This window comes from Misgurnus anguillicaudatus, chromosome 14 (assembly GCF_027580225.2).
Source record: "Misgurnus anguillicaudatus chromosome 14, ASM2758022v2, whole genome shotgun sequence".
NCBI classification, from domain to species: domain Eukaryota; kingdom Metazoa; phylum Chordata; class Actinopteri; order Cypriniformes; family Cobitidae; genus Misgurnus; species Misgurnus anguillicaudatus.
This window is the reverse complement of record NC_073350.2, coordinates 6,733,214-6,750,382: the sequence shown is the minus strand read 5'-3', so window position 1 is coordinate 6,750,382 and position 17,169 is coordinate 6,733,214. Positions and strand designations below refer to the sequence as shown.

The 17,169-nt window shown below is 37.1% G+C and overlaps 1 protein-coding gene across 1 annotated transcript; it reads left to right on the top strand.

The window, feature by feature from the left end:
* Positions 1-646: 646 nt before the first annotated feature.
* mcrs1 (microspherule protein 1) lies at positions 647-16,355 on the top strand. Its single transcript, XM_055184634.2, has 15 exons — positions 647-818; positions 1,264-1,312; positions 2,759-2,921; positions 3,040-3,178; positions 3,605-3,769; positions 3,859-3,968; positions 4,082-4,190; positions 6,214-6,352; positions 6,442-6,517; positions 10,807-10,835; positions 10,934-11,026; positions 11,108-11,190; positions 12,497-12,584; positions 14,120-14,247; positions 15,824-16,355. Exons 2-15 carry the CDS (start codon positions 1,303-1,305, stop codon positions 15,908-15,910), a joined length of 1,419 nt encoding a protein of 472 aa, XP_055040609.1. The 5' UTR covers positions 647-818; positions 1,264-1,302; the 3' UTR covers positions 15,911-16,355.
* The last annotated feature ends 814 nt before the right edge of the window (positions 16,356-17,169 follow it).

Below are 17,169 nucleotides of genomic sequence, written 5' to 3'. Positions count from 1 at the left end.
ACATGGTCAGGAAGGTCATTCCAAAGTTTAGGGGCTAAGTAAGAGAAAAATCTACCACAATTAGATTATTTTAATAGGAATTATTAAGAGACCAGAAACTACAATGTCTATGTGATAAATTATAGGCTACTCTGAGGCGCTAGACCATTTAAAGCTTTATATGTGTTTTTAGAGAAATTTTTAAATGTATGCAGTAGGCTACTTAATAGCCAGTGGAGTGATGATAAATTGATTTTATATGATGGTATTTCTTTGATCTAGTAGGTGCTGTGTTTTGATCCAGCTAAAGCGTATTTACTTGACATGCAGGACACCCACCCCCAGCAATGAGTCAATTTGTCAATTTGTGAGATAATGAGTGGTTATTGTCAGGGTCAGACACAGAACTTTTCCAGTTCGACCTTTGTGGACTTCGAAGTCTGAATGGACTACTTTCAAAGGATCCAAGCCTCTGAATTTAAGTGTATTGCACACTAGTTGAACTCTTTTCCTACATAAATCTATACACAGAGGCGTCATGCCTATTCAAACAGAGGGGGCGTGCGCACAATTAAATAAGTCATTAAACAAAATGTAAATAAAAAATTTCAGCAGCGATCCAGAGGTGGCTTTTGGTCGCTCACACTCCACTCCAGCAGGGGGCGCATATTCATCGGTAAGAGAGGATTTTCAACCGTTGGAAACAGGAGGAGAGAAGAAGAACCTTCCCGTTTATTTAGCATCGACTGTTTATGTTTGTTAAAGAAAACAAACGAGGAAAGTAAGGAATATATATTGATAATAACACTATAGTCGAACTAAGAAGACTCATCTTAAAGGTAAAACACAAAGCTTAAGCATTTGCGTGAGATCGCTTATGTGAATGTGTCGCGTTTGACACAATAGCTTTAGATGTCAATGCTAACAGAATGATTCACGTTTAAACTTCATAATGTGTTATTACAGCAGTTATTGTTATATAACGCAAAGTCATGCTCACATTTAATGATTGTGGTTTGTTTTTTCATCATTGTATATGTGGTATCCTTTACTAAGTGTAGTTTGTGTGCGTGTCTCCCAAATCGAGTTAAATGCAGATAACCCAGTAACCATAACTATAAATATTTACTAAATAACGTAAGTTAACTATGTAACTATTGTAACCATGTGTTTTTAGGTAAACTGTAGTAAAACCATGATTTATTATTGAAAGGGTCGTCACATTGTTGGCATATGTCTGTGTGGGGTGTTCATTATTGATTTATTCTGTCTGTCTGTTTCTAGTTGCTTCTTCATGACTGGTGAAGTGTTGATCAAGAGATCATGGAGAACGGTAAGACAACATGAGTGATGTGGACATTTAAACAACAGACATACAGTCAGCTCCATAAATATTGGGACAGAGGCACACTTTGTTATTTTAGATGTTTTCCAACATTTCTTTCAGTCATATAATGAATATTGTCGTAAAGTGCATACTCTCATCTTTATTTAGGGACTATTCACATCCAAATTGGATGAAGGGTTTACGAATTACAGCCATTTGATTTAATATCTAACTCACCCTTTTTGAAGAGGCAAAAAATAACAGGACAGTTGACTTAAAACAGTTAAATAGACACAAATTGTCTAGCTGTTTAAGGTCTGGAGTTGATTTTAAGTGTAGCATTTGCATTAGTAAGCTTTGACTCTGAACCCACATCATATGGTTTAGATAGATATCCATGCAAGTGATACATTTAGCTTTCAAAAACACAATTGGTACATCAGTCAGAGACGAGGAACTTGATGCCAGATCAACAATTTGGTACATTCTGACCAAAATTTGAGAGTTTGCCACAGCCACTGAATTTTACATCCAGTCGCACATGCACGAACAGTAAATTTGACCTTTTTTTGTGATGTGACACTGAATTTGAAACGGCACATTGTACTTTCTGCATCTATCATTGAAGGATTTATTAGTAATAAAGTGGAAATTAGTAGAAATGTGAATATTTAGTTAGCATGTTGATTTACAGTGTGTGCCCCTAAATTTTCTAGTAGCGCCCCTAAAATTTCCAGTTAGGGGCCACTGTGCTCCTAGTGAAAAAAGTTAGTCTGGAGCCCTGCATTCAAAGGATGGCACACACATCTATCGCTGTATGTTTGTTTAACATTTAAGCTAAACAATATTGAAGGGTGGCGACTTTTCACCTATAAAACAGATACTTGCTGATTTGTGCTAGATAAAACCAACACACCAGTACAAATGCATAGATTATTTTACCTGATATAAAGTGTGCACTGCAAACACAAGTATTGTTTATGATCGTCTCCGTCCAGTCTGTGCGGCGTATTGCATTCAACCACAATTATTGTCTTGATTTCTGTGAAGAAATGTCTGCCGGGATCCAGTAAAACTTCAGTTTTGAACCAAAAGTGCTGTTCCTTCTATTCTGGTAGCCAAAAACACAACATGATGACAATTTAAAGTCAAAACCTCAAACTTTTAGCTCGCCTGCAATGGGTTCCTATTTATTTTTTGCCTCCAGCTAGAGCGGTGACGTCACAGTGATGCAGGCGATTAAGGGCTCTCTTTTCACTATTGCCATCATTAAAAACCAAAATCAGTGTGCATTTATAACATCACCTTTAGTAGGTTGTCCTGTCCAGCATTAGTTTACCAGTGTATTAGTAGTTTTTTGTCTGCTTGACGACATGTGTGGTTAGGGCCACTAGTTTCTGTCAGGTTTAGGGAACCGGGATCTGTCTGAAATGATCTTGTGATATGTTGTAGATGTGAGGGAGTGCATCACCTCCCCTGTGACTGCAGGAGCTTCAGTCGGACCAGCGGTTTCACAGAGCAGATCTGAGGATGAGGAGACTAATGCAATGAAAAGAACGCCTACTCAGACCTTCAGTGGACCCGGATTAATTCCCAAACGCAGAAGCTCTTCCAGGTATAACAAGCCATCAATAAAAATAATCACATTTTGGGTCATTTTCGAGTCATTTTTAGGTGGTAAGATAAACTCAAAGGTTTTTATACATTTATTTCTATCTATTCATTATTTTTAGGTCAATAAAGAGAAAAAAGTTCGATGATGAACTTGTTGAGAGCAGCCTGGCTAAATCTACTAGTCGGGTCAAAGGGCAGCCAGTCATTGAGACAATCAGATGCCCCGGGGGTGATTTCATGTCAAGTGACAAGAAGAAGGTAATGGTTATTGTTAAACATGTTTTGATTTGATGGGCCCAAGTTTCATAAAACTAAAGAACACATAAATTAAAGATGGATGGATGTGGGCAAGGTATTTTTGAGTTGTTTCACCTAACCAGTGCAAACTTTCAGGAACACTTGGTGTTGACACCTAATTGGTCCTCGCTGTCCAGAATCGACTTGCATGCTGCATTGGTTCAGAACAATCACGAAACAACATTAGAATACAAAAGTCACATTAGCATCATAGTTATATTTACAGCGTTGCTTTGTTTTCGCCAGCAAATTTCCAGAGTAACCCATGATAATTCTTGACCTTTGAACTGTTGAGCTATTTGATGTGCGAGCATTTCATTAGTATATAATAACATCAATTTTGCTTTATAAAAATAATATGATTTTGGTTATTCATATTCATGGTAGGGTTTAAAGTCTGGCAGTTCTCTTACACCTCCTCTTACAATGGTCATCACGCCTTCATCGATGTCCAAACGTATGAAGAAAAACAAGCAACCGTTACAGATCACTAAAGACCTGGGACGCTGGAAATCTACTGATGATCTTCTGCTCATTAATGCTGTCTTACAGGTCAGAATGATGAGCAATGATTGCATATGTGTTTGTCATGTAAACTGGTTTGCTAAGGTTAATTTTTGATGCCATGTGTTGATTTATAGACAACAGATCTGACATCAGTTCATTTGGGGGTAAAATTTAGCTGTCGTTTCACACTGCGAGAGATTCAGGAGCGCTGGTATGCTCTGCTGTATGACCCTGTCATTTCAAAGTGAGTTTTTCAATGGATCATCATTTTTGGATAATTAAAAATAATGAAAAAATAAACCCTGTCCTGTTTAAATATTAACTGTGTGTTTGCTGTGTTTTGTTTGTGTTGTTCAGAATGGCATGGCAGGCCATGAGGCAGCTTCATCCAGAGGCCATCGCAGCCATTCAGAGTAAAGCTCTCTTCAGTCAGGCAGAGGAAACTCTTCTTGCCAAAATCATCTCTGTAAGTCTTACAATACATCGCTTTAATCTTCACCATGTGATTAAATCAACATTTTTGAGATCACCATGTTTACATGCACCATCATAATGGGATTTTGGCAATTATACTTTACCTCATGTAAACACAATATTTTGATAAAAATAATGCGATTAAGCTCATAATCGCAGCAAGTATAATCATATTAAAATAGGTTGCATACGCTGTTTTTAATCGCAGTATGCGTCCATGTAGGGTGGGTCCCTTGTTTTTTATCAAAATAAAAATACTACATGAAATTCTCGTGCTGCACTGCCGCAAAGCGATACTGTCCATTACCCCCCCCAATTTTGCATTATAAAATGGCCCGTTCGTTCTGATTGGTTGAAACGCGTTGTAAGCCATGATAAAATACCCCAGTAACCCCACGGTTCAGACATAAGTATCACAGCGCACTGTTGCTGTGTACTGATTTATGAACACCACAGCCTTTAATTATAATTTTTATTTTTTCTACAGTTGCACAATTAATGGTGATATCCAGATAAATGTCAATAAATATTGTTAAGTCATCTTGTCAATAAATAGAAAACGCTCCCTGAGGAGTTTCTACCTCAAATTCATATTTCCCGCTATTATCCACTAGGTGGCGATCTTTCCCAACTTAAACACTCAACACTTAAAACAAAGTCGCTGCGTCCAAAAACTCAAGGCAGTGACTCGTTGCCTCGCTGCCTCATGAGGAAATGACTTCGGAGGCATGAAGGCAGCTCAGAGAAAGACTTTCGGACACACTTCAAAGGCAGCGTGTTTGAAATGTAAACAGAGAGCGCCTTTGTGATAACTAATCACATATTTGAAAACTACAATAATAATTTCTCGCTAGAAATGCAATGAAAAGGTGTAAAAAGTGAAAATCTACCTTTATTTACACTAAATTGGTGGTCCAGTCGTGTCCGTGGCCGCCATTTTATTTTTTCGAACTCGACCGGGCTCGACCAATCACATTCTTAATGTAAGTCCACGCATAGGTATCTCAGGAGACAGGAAGTAAACCAAACATTGAATTCGGACATGCCTTGATGCCTTCCTGCCTTGGAAAGCTGCCTCAGAAGGCAGCAATTTAGAGTTTTCGGACGCAGCCTGCGTTAGTTTTGATCAGGCTCTGAATCTGATATCTTACAAAAGTTATTCACAAAAATCAAATTATCTCAGCTTTTAGCTTAAAATTTGAGAGGTGATAAGAGAACAAATGAAGGTAGGATGAAACGTTTTTTGAAAGCGGAGGGTCTATTCTTTCATTTGATATTTTATGTTTATTTAAAGAAGGTAATTTTTCTGTAAGGCATTGAACTTAAACTGGGTGGCAACATTTTTAAAAAACGCTGACGGGGAAAGAGTTAAGCATGCTTCCAAGCATATTTGATCATCACTTCAACAGTTGCACGATATGAATGTTAATGTATAAATTAGATGAATGTTGATTTAAAAAATAAACACTACAGTCTTAAATCATATTTTCATTGTGTCTTTGCTGCATCTGTGTTGGTTGGGAACTGCGATCTGTTTCCGCCACACTTGATTCTGAGGAAATACTTTGTTTGGGGGAGAAGTTATATTTGTACTAATATAATTACAACTTATTTGTGTTTTATTTTATGAAATCCTGCTATGCATATGAAGTAACCGTTTTATAAAAGCAATAAGCCCCGCAAAGCAGTGGTGTTACAGTGCATTTTATAACAGCTTAGACACCTTTAATAAACTAATCTAAAAGATTAATTCAATTGCTCCGCACGGGCGCTTAGCTAGGGGACCCTCCATAATCATAATTCAAACACTGAGTAAATTAAAAAAGTGGACTGTATATATGTGAGTTCATCATTTGCGTGCTGCATTGGCCTATGTGTAAATAATAAACGCAATCATTAATGAATAATCAGAATATAAAAAAACATGTTAACAGGAGTGAAGAGGTTAACTCCAGTCATGTAAACATCTAACTGCCATTAAGTCCTCTCTGTCTCTCTCTCCTGTATGTGAGTAGAGCAGTCAGCCTAAGATGGAGGTTTTTCAGGATTTGCTAAACAAGCACCCCAGTGTGTTTTACCCGTCCCGTACAGCTAAGAGTCTCCTGATCCACTGGCAGCTGCTTAAACAGTATTATCTACTGGAGGATCAGAGCGGTGAGCTGCTGTTATATTTCACTGCTGTCTGATGTTTTCTACATGTGTTCATTGCTCTCGTTTTACTAGAACATCTTTTTCCTCTATAGTTCAACCTCTGCCTAAAGGAGAGCAGGTGTTAAATTTCTCTGACGCAGAGCAGGTGGTTGATGATGCCAAACTCAAGTAAGTACACTATATTTAACCTTAATATGATATAGCACAATCTCTCTTAAATCTACGGCAACAATTTGCCGAAGTTGTAAACAAAACGAAAAAGGTCGGCACAGTGGCTCAGTGGTAGCAGTGTTGCTGTTGCCTCACAGCAAGAAGGCATGGTTTGAGCTTTGGCTCTGTCTGTTTCTTCCCACAGTCTAAAAACATGCAGGTTAGGTGAACTAGAGATGTCAAATTTGTGAAACTTGTATGTATATTTAAATTTTGTATAGATTAACCAGTTCTTGCCATGAATTTAGCCATAGATGATGGAATGATGTTAATAAATAAGTATGTGTCAACTGTGCCTTCCCTGTGCTTGCCAAAGGGCTATGGCTGACGTCAAAAGCTTAAAAATAAGAAATACTAATATATAATTTATAATCAGGTGCAAGTAGTGGGTTATTTAATACTAGTCACAAATACAACTAGAGCAATACTTCTGCTGATATGACAGTTAATGCTATATGCTAGCGTTTAGTAAGTTCTATTGATGTTATAGTTACGTTTCTGATACAGGCTCAAAATCAGAGCAGGGCACCACATTATTATTCATGACCCTTTTAAATTAGGTAATACACCAATTTAGGGCAAATCCTAGGGTTGTACACTCACCTAAAGGATTATTAGGAACACCAGTTCAATTTCTCATTAATGCAATTATCTAATCAACCAATCTCATGGCAGTTGCTTCAATGCATTTAGGGGTGTGGTCCTGGTCAAGACAATCTCCTGAACTCCAAACTGAATGTCAGAATGGGAAAGACACGCTAATAATGGCAATTTTGAGCGTGGCATGGTTGTTAGTGCCAGACGGGCTGGTCTGAGTATTTCACAATCTGCTCAGTTACTGGGATTTTCACGCACAACCATTTCTAGGGTTTACAAAGAATGGTGTGAAAAGGGAAAAACATTCAGTATGTGGCAGTCCTGTGGGGGAAAATGCCTTGTTGATGCTAGAGGTCAGAGGAGAATGAGCCGACTGATTCAAGCTGATAGAAGAACAACTTTGACTGAAATAACCACTCATTACAACCAAGCAGAGGTGGGTAGTAACGAATTACATTTACTTCGTTACATTTACTTGAGTACATTTTTTGGGTAACTAGTACTTTTAGAGTAAATTTAAGGATGGGTACTTTTTACTCTTACTCAAGTACATTTCTAATGAAAAAACTGTACTTTTACTTCGCTACATTGGGTGGCGTTACTACGCTACTTTCAAATGGTAATAATGAATATATTTAATTTTTTAAGTTTATATGGCTTGTTCGAAAGTCTCGCGAGACGTTAGAGAGGCAGCGTGCATTGCGAGGGGTGGCTACGTTTCACCCTTTAGCGCGCGTAGATGAAAGGAGATGATTGAAGCGGAGGATGAACTATGCAAGCTATCGGAGGCAGATCACGCGTGGCCTCAAGTTTGGTCTATGTTTACACTACAAAAGGTCAAAAAGAATAGTTTCATAATGCGATGTATGCTTTGTGCACCAAAACGAACTGACATCTCAGCGTACAGGAATTCAAGCTCCAACCTGAAACAACACGGCGGTAAGTGTCACTTTCTGCAGTGCCTTATTATAATATTATTTCACGCACTGTTTTTGTCATATGCGCTCTTGTGCAAGCAATGAAAATAACTCTAACCTTACAAACAACACACGTTCACATCTGCACATTTCCATATCATTTCCTCAAAAAACTAAAATTGAACAGCAATAATACGGGAGAACCGGGGCAAAAGTAACGCTGGACGAAAGTAACAAAGCGATTTTCTCAGAGGACTGATAACATTTGCATCCCAAACTATGACAGCATCTTCGCAACCCTTGACAGAGCTGACAAATATCGCGTTATTTACTCACCATTTTCCGGGTGTAGATCCAGAAAGGTGTTTTCAAACATAAGTAAATTCCAAAAGCGGTCATTGTTTTCTTATAACGCGTTGTGTTTCTCGTTTCATCAATCTTCAGGTTATTTAGTGCTCTAACTAACACATCCTGATGTTGGACTTCTCAAGAGTTTTTCAAAATAAAAGTAAATCGGGTTTAAATGTGAGGAGATCCTGTCGGGACAAAAGTAACACTTACTTTTGTACCATTTATATTATTCTAATTTTATTTAATTTTATTTTCATAGTGTTCAAACTGTTGAATTTAAGTTTGTACTGTTGGTTGCTTTTGAAACATTTGATAAAACTGAAATTTAAAATGAAAATATAATTTCATTATTTTTTACAAAGATAAATTACAAAATATGTTTGCAGTTACATATTAAAGAGGTCATAGTCATGTATAGTTAATAAAAACAAGTGTAACACGAAAATCTACATTGTTTTGTTGTGTTAAACCACTTATGTTCAAAGTAAAATTATACTAGGTATTTTACATTTGTTCAAAATTCCACCTGGTATTGATAGTTACTGACCACAGCAAAATATATCTCTGTCTGAAACATTATCTTTAAAAATTTAAAAAACTTAAAAAAAAAATTCTGAAAAATTTTACTTTTCGCCTGATCTCCCCTACACATAACTAGACACCTTACTTCAATGTAGAAAATACATACGAATAAAAACTGGATTGTATTTTATTTAATTCCTTCCTAAAGAATCTATATACTTATAAAAATAAAAGAATAAAGTATGTTTTTAAAGAAAATGTAGAGTTGATTTGCAAAAACAGATGAGTTCCATTTGAAATTCTAAAATAAGCATTTTATCAAGCTCCTTATGTTCATTAATTGCACATTAATGGCAATGAAAATAACCTATTCATATAAAAACATGATAACAAACAGACACACACATTCTTTTTTGCTTACTGTAAGCTTGTTTAAAGGCAGATGCAGCCAAATTTTGCTGTGAACGCGAAAATAAAGACACAGTTAACTGTCAGAAAACAGTCAGTGTGTTTTTTTAATGACACGTTATGTGGTGTTGGAGGACTGAGATAGACTGCTTTACTTTAACCTAGGTTTATAAGTAGTATATAAGCAGAACAATGAGACTTTTAAGGAGAGGTTTGTGAAAGCCCTCCAAGTAGTCTGAAATTCAGGGATTTTACGCTTCTTTTCAATCAGATCAGAAGTAACGAGTAGCTAACTACTTGAGTAGTTTTTTCATCGAATACTTTTTTACTCTTACTCAAGTAAATAATTAGATTGTTACTTTTACTTTTACTTGAGTAAATTTTTGTATAAGTACTTGTACTTTTACTTGAGTACAGATTTTGGGTACTCTACCCACCTCTGCAACCAAGGTATGCAGCAAAGCATTTGTGAAGCCACAACACGCACAACCTTGAGGCGCATGGGCTACAACAGCAGAAGATCCCACCGGGTACCACTAATCTCCACTACGAATAGGAAAAAGAGGCTACAAATTGCACAAGCTCACCAAAATTGGACAGTTGAAGACTGGAAAAATGTTGCCTGGTCTGATGAGTCTTGATTTCTGTTGAGACATTCAGATGGTAGAGTCAGAATTTGGCGTAAACAGAATGAGAACATGGATCCATCATGCATTGTTACCACTGTGCAGGCTGGTGGTGGTGGTGTAATGGTGTGGGGGATGTTTTCTTGGTACACTTTAGGCCCCTTAGTGCCAATTGGGCATCGTTTAAATGCCACGGCCTACCTGAGCATTGTTTTTGACCATGTGCATCCCTTTATAACCACCATGTACTCATCCTCTGATTGCTACTTCCAGCAGGATAATGCACCATGTCACAAAGCTCAAATCATCTCAGACTGGTTTCTTGAACATAATAATGTGTTCACTGTACTAAAATGGCCCCGACAGTCACCAGATCTCAACCCAATAGAGCATCTTTGGGATGTGGTGGAACGGGAGCTTCATGCCCTGGATGTGCTTTCCACAAATCTCCATCAACTGCAAGATGCTATCCTATCAATATGGCCCAACATTTCTAAAGAATGCTTTCAGCACCTTGTTGAATCAATGCCACGTAGAATTAATGCAGTTCTGAAGGCGAATGTGGGGCAAACACAGTATTAGTATGGTGTTCCTAATAATCCTTTTGGTGAGTGTAAATGGACATGTAAAACTGCCTCTAGAAAATGTTCACACTTAATAAAGTCACATACCTTCTATGTAGATATCAGGAAACAATTTAACAGATTATTTAAATCTTTCTTAGTCTGAGTTTAACCACACATCACTAAATCATTTGTGTCTTTTATTATAAATAGTTGTAAACTGACTGGTTTTAATGAATAATGTGATTGATTGTGTTTGCCAGGGACAGTCGAGATGAAGTCCTGGAGCATGGTGAGTGATTTCCTACAGTCTGTTCATCATTCATATATATAACCATGATGTTATATAGAGTTTGATTGTTTTAATGTTGTCTTTTGTTTGTGTGACAGAGCTGATGATTGCAGACAGACATCAGAAGCGTGAGATCAGACAGCTGGAGCAGGAACTTCCTCGCTGGCAGGTGTTAGTGGACAGTATCACAGGTCTGTCTCCAGTATATTATGAGCATCTTTACTCGTATGTTTATGTGATCGTGTAATGATAATAAATGTGTCTTTTCTCAGGCATGAATTCACCAGACTTCGATAATCAGACGCTGGCAGCTTTACGTGGGAGGATGGTCAGATATTTGATGCGTTCAAGAGAGGTTAGCTGACATAAGCCTCTTTTACACAGTAATTCTGGTAAATTACCATGAATTTACCAGAATGAATTTACCAGTAAATACAAAAACGTGCTGTTCACACATGCAGTGACGTTCCGTCTTTTTACCAGTAAGACATCATTCACACATCAGTATCAAAATACCGGTAAACTCGGAGAGAAAGCGGAAGTTACCTGTGGCTCGCGGCCGGCGAGCTCCGTCCGTGTCGTATTTGTAAACGGCGGGTTATGACTTAATATCCACGGTCCGTATTTTGTTGTTTTCACATCTGTGGCAAACGGTCGCGAAGTTGCTCGTGACCAAACAACATTGCGTTAGGCGGCGTCAAACGAAACCTGCGCGTTTGCACATTAGGCTTCACAGATGGTGTGCTAAGGACGTCGGCAATTTGGCAATTAGATGGTAAGCTGTTTTAAACAACTTTGGTGAAGAAATGTGGATGTTAACTTCAGGTGTGCTCGACTTTTAAGCAACATGTGTGTGGAAATGTCCGTAAACGGTCTGGGGGAAACCGCGTCACCTGTATAAAAAACTTTCTGATTGGCCCGCCCGATCTGTCAGCGCGGTCTGACGTCATCTAAATGCCGGTAATGCTATATTTTTCGTTCACACACAGCGCTTACCGGCAAATTACCGTTAATCTTACAACCTGTCTTACTGGTAAATTGGGAGCACTGAATTACCGGAAAGGTTCTGTTCACACATGACATGTTAACGGCAATTTACCAGTAAATTACCAGTAAAGACTGTATGTGTGAAAGGGACTATAGACTTTATTTACACTGTTAACCTACAGCAATATAACAGAACACTTATGGAGACATAAAATATCTTATTTATGTGATTTAAAACCACATTAAAACAACCACAACTAAAACAACAAACCATGAGGTCACATGTGTCTGTTTTGCAGTTTTGTCCTTTTTTCAGTACTTTTACAAATAAGATTAGTTATATTGTTATATACATTTGTTATATTTTGTAAGGACAAAATCTACAGAACTAGCACAATCCAATAAATCATATTATCCCAGCATCTGACCTTTTCTATTATTTATATTTGTGTAACTTAAATCTTCCACTGACCTGAAGTTCACAGCAATGCATTTTGTAATTGAGTTTGTCAAGTAATGTGCATTATTGCATTTCGGAGAAGTGTTAGAAAAAGTGCAAGTATGTGTTGATTTATCTCTAAGCACACTTGCATCAAGTCTGTATCTGTGCTCAAGTATATGTAGTATATCTCTCATTGACTACGACTATTATTAAACGTTTTGAAATGTTTCAGATCACCCTTGGACGTGCTACTAAAGACAAGCAGATAGATGTGGATCTGTCTTTGGAGGGACCTGCGTGGAAAATCTCCAGAAAACAAGGTTGACACATTCAACATCATTTCCCTTGAAGCCCATATTTTATCTCTGTTATATAAATCATATCAAACTCTTCTGGAGTCCACAGTATGTCCATACAGTAGATGGGCGATTCCACAGTTTAGGGCTCACTTTGTGAGACATTAGCCGGCAAAAATCAATCTTCACGGAGAAAGCCATTAATTGACCTCATTTGCGAGGTACATTTGCAAATGATTCATAAAGTCATACCTCTGCAATTATTTGGTTGATCGTGTTTTAGAAGTGGTGTAAACTTTAATGACAGCAATGTGATTGAGAAAAAGAGAAACGGTGGCTCTTTAGAAATGATGGATGTTATTTGAAGTTGGCTCTTAAAAGACAAAATACCCGAGCAAGCTATTATGTGGCTATTATACACATTTTTTCAGGACGTTCTTGCAACCCAGTGGCAACTTGTCCACGACCCGGTGCTGGGTCGCGACCCGGCGGTTGAGGCCCTGCTCTTTCAATAAAAACACGACGCAGCTTTCGGTCCGAAACCACTAGCAATGATCCGACTAGCACACTCTTTTATCCTTTCTCACCACATTGATCCTATTTAATGTTGCCTTAACCAAAGTTTATCCCATTCGCAACATTTTAGCGTTCGTTCGATCTATCTAAAAACAAAATAGTGAACTAAAAATAAAAGAATTGACAACAACTGGGCATTGTCATCCATATTGTTCATTACACCCCTTGAGGACCGAAACTGTGGAATCGCCCAGATGTGTTGCCGTAAGGTTTACAGGTCAATAGCTGATCAGTGCGGACATTTTGTAATATAGTTATAGGATCAGTTAAGTCATAAAGGTGATATTTTGATGATTTACCATGAGGCTAGCATTATTTAGCATCAAGTTAGCATTATTTAACATGATGTTAACGTGAAGCTAGCATGCATTGTCCTGAAGCTAGCATGCATTATCATGAAGCTAACATTAAGCTAGCATTATTTAACACGATGTTAACGTGAAGCTAACATGAATTATCATGAAGCTAGCATGATTAAGCATGAAGCTAACATTAAGCTAGCATTATTTAAAGGAACAGTATGTAGGATTGTGGCCAAAACTGGAATTACAATCACAAAACTTGTGGTTAAACTGGTACTGCAATCACACAACTGGTGGTCAATACACAAAATGGCAACATAAACATCAGTTGAGGGTTGCAACTCCACTTTTTAAATGACAATATCCTGGCCAGACCACTGTTGTTAGTGAAATAAGTATTTGAAATGAAAATTATTTCTTAATGTCTAGTGACATATCAGGGCCATTTTATGATTAATTGATATAAATTTCTTACATACTGTTTCTTTAACATGATGTCAACATTAAGCTAGCATGAATTATCATGAAGTTAGCATGATTAAGCATGAAGCTAACATTAAGCTAGCATTATTTAGCATGATTTACCATGAGGCTAGCATTTTTTTATGTAAATCTGGCATGAATAAGCATGAAGCTAGCATGATTTAGTGTGAATTTTAAATCAATTTTTTTTAACTCTAGGAATCATCAAACTGAAAAATAACGGGGATTTCTTTATCGCTAATGAAGGCCGGAGACCCATTTACATTGATGGCAGACCTGTTTTATCTGGAAACAAGTGGAAGCTCAATAACAACACTGTCATGGAGGTATAGTCACACTTTAGACTTTCATTTGAATTTCTTTAATAGATTAATGAAAGTGACAGGATTGTCAAATATGATAGGCCATATGTGACCTCATTTTTTTAGGTTTACACCAGCGGCGTTTGAGGCGTCACAATCGCGCCTAGTTTGCCGCTTGAACAGTTTGCGTATACTGGCTTCATTTGCGCGTGAAATTCTAGTCATTAAAACATTCACACGGAAATTCGCGACATGGGAGGGGCTTCTGCGACTCCGCTCGCTTTCTGTAATCATGTCACTACTAAAGCAAGCTCCTGAAGTTCAAATTTTTCAACTCGCGCATTTGCAGTGGAAATGCTCAATTCGCGCCATTTGCGTGAACTAGATGCGCGAATGAGGCGGAATCGCATCTACCGCGCCACACTAAACGCCTCATTTGCGCCACGAGACCTCCAGACGCGCGTCAATGCGTCTTCACGTTGACTTAACATTGAAGTCACTCGCGCTTGACGCCTCTACCGCTGCTGGTATAAACGCAGGTTAACAGCACAAGCTTCATGTGATCATATTACAATAGCACAATGATGGCAGTAGCAAAAGCTAAAGAGATGTTGTTTAATAAATGTTTAATTTCTTCCTTTAATAGAAGTGAATTTGTCTAAAACTCTTGTGTTTGGCTTTTACATTTTTTCAGGTACACTTTTACACATGAATACCCTAATTTATGAAGCAAAAGACAACAGAATAATTGTTTAGCTTTCTATCTTATCAATTGAAAAAAATAATCATCTGACTACTCCATTATCAAAATCATCATTAGATGCAGCTCTAGTTTGGTCAAAGTCTGGCATCTATAGCAGTCTGGTTGATTAGTCTATGGTTAATTTAGTTTGTTTTGTGGGGTATATTTGTTAACATTATGTTCTCTAATAGTTTGTCATATCTGTGGTAAATACGATAATCAAAACAGAGTTTGTATTATGGACAAACATAAACAACATATTGACCACTGAATCGTACGTCATATTATACTGCTCACGACTTATAAACATACAGTAAACGAGTACACAAGGTAGATGTGTTTTGCCTGCATCCAAAAAAAACCAATAACATTTACAATTTTCATTAGATTTTGTGGCGTAAAATGTTTTGGCATGGAAAATAATTCTTATTTTAAGTAATTGGGAAAAGTCCTGTCTTGTGGAGACTTTAATGTAGTATAAGTTAATAATTTAATAATAAGTTAATAATAAAAATAATGTGAATAATTTAGTAAGAAATGTAAACATTATTGCCGTTTTTATCCAAAAAAGCTTTCATGTACCTTACTGCTTAATGTTTACATTTAATCCAGTGTAGTGGACTCATTGACTTATTATAGCATTGAGCCAATTTGAATAACACAATATCTATTTGTATGGTTTGTATATCCACAGTTACAGCTCTTCTTTAAATGACACAGTGTATGTTCTGCTTGTGTAACTCTCTCACACACATCCTATGTCTTAGTTAACGGTTAGCTGTAGTTTTTGTGGTACCCAAGTGTCAAAGTGTGAAGTCCAGTCCGTAAGGTTCATAATGTTGTGTTTGTTTTGTCCAGATTGCAGGTCTTCGTTTTGTGTTCCTTATCAACCAGGACTTAATCTCTCTTATAAAAGCTGAAGCTGCTAAGATGAACCAGCCGTAAAGCTGAACCTTCTTGTCCCGCTCACGGGCAGTCAATCGTGTCTCAGTTTGGGACCACAGGAACACCGACAGGTTGTGCACTGGAGTCACCGGAGCCGTAGATGCTCTGACCTACATACTGCGGGATTTGCATACAATATTACACCTGAAGCTAAGACTGGAACTGACCAAACATTTGGAGACTTGAAAATATAATGTCAATATGTTCCTGTTAGATACAATTAACAACAAGCAATGAAGAACAAACAAACAGATTATTTGATCTTCTTGTCACTGCTTGTTAGTGGTAGAAGTTTGTTTGTTTGTTTGTGTAAGTTACATTTGCCACTTCATGTCTTTTGTAGACTTGTTTGTAACTATAACCCAGTAGCCTAGTATTGTCACGTTTTTATAACATGTCAAATGTTTGATTGTTGGATAACTCATAAAAATATATATATTCATAATTTGAGTGTTTGCATTTTAAATCCAACCACAGACTCTTGACTGTTGCCAATAATTGTGAATTTGACCTTTTATTAAAGTCAGAGTCTTCTGAAACAATGCATTACTTGCACAACTTAATTCACTTCAAAATATTGGATTTTTTTTTATTTCACACAAAAGAGTGTATCGCAGTAAGATGAAATCTGACAAAACTTAATAAAAAAAAATAATTTAAGTGATAAGATAAAATGAAAATATTAAAGCACTTTAAACCATGTAAGAGTCATATCATACTGTGTGAGACTAAATAGTTTAAAGGATGAGACGTACAAGCAAAATGATATAAAAATTGTGTTAAAAGCCTGAGGACATTAATATCATAAAAATAGGAGACCGGGCCATAACAGTGCCTAAAGTCCAAATGTGAAAGTGTTCACCAGTATATATACAATTCAAAAAATGAGAAATATTCAAACAAATCTTTAATGGCAAGACTTCAAAATCCAGCTCATGCATGTTTACAGTATAAATACAGCAGCTTACTCATGTCAAATGTAAATGCAGCTCAAATAGTAAACCAGCAGGAACTGATTAAACAGGAAACTGGGTCGACTTATACGGTGCATAACCTGAGACGAGTCCTTATGAACTCACTGTGTGGGAAGTGTAAACACCGATTCATCAAACCATAACTGCTAAACTGAAAACCGTATACTGATGGGATGTCACACTCACTATATATATAGGATGTCACACTCACTATATATATATATATATATATATATATATATATATTCCCAAGGCATTTTTCTCATGTCTGGAGAAAACAATCTC

Coding starts and splice junctions, on each gene's coding strand:
- mcrs1 (XM_055184634.2), top strand. Junction 3,179..3,604: donor TGTCAAGTGACAAGAAGAAG/GTAATGGTTATT, acceptor TATTCATGGTAG/GGTTTAAAGTCTGGCAGTTC. Junction 3,770..3,858: donor TCATTAATGCTGTCTTACAG/GTCAGAATGATG, acceptor GTTGATTTATAG/ACAACAGATCTGACATCAGT.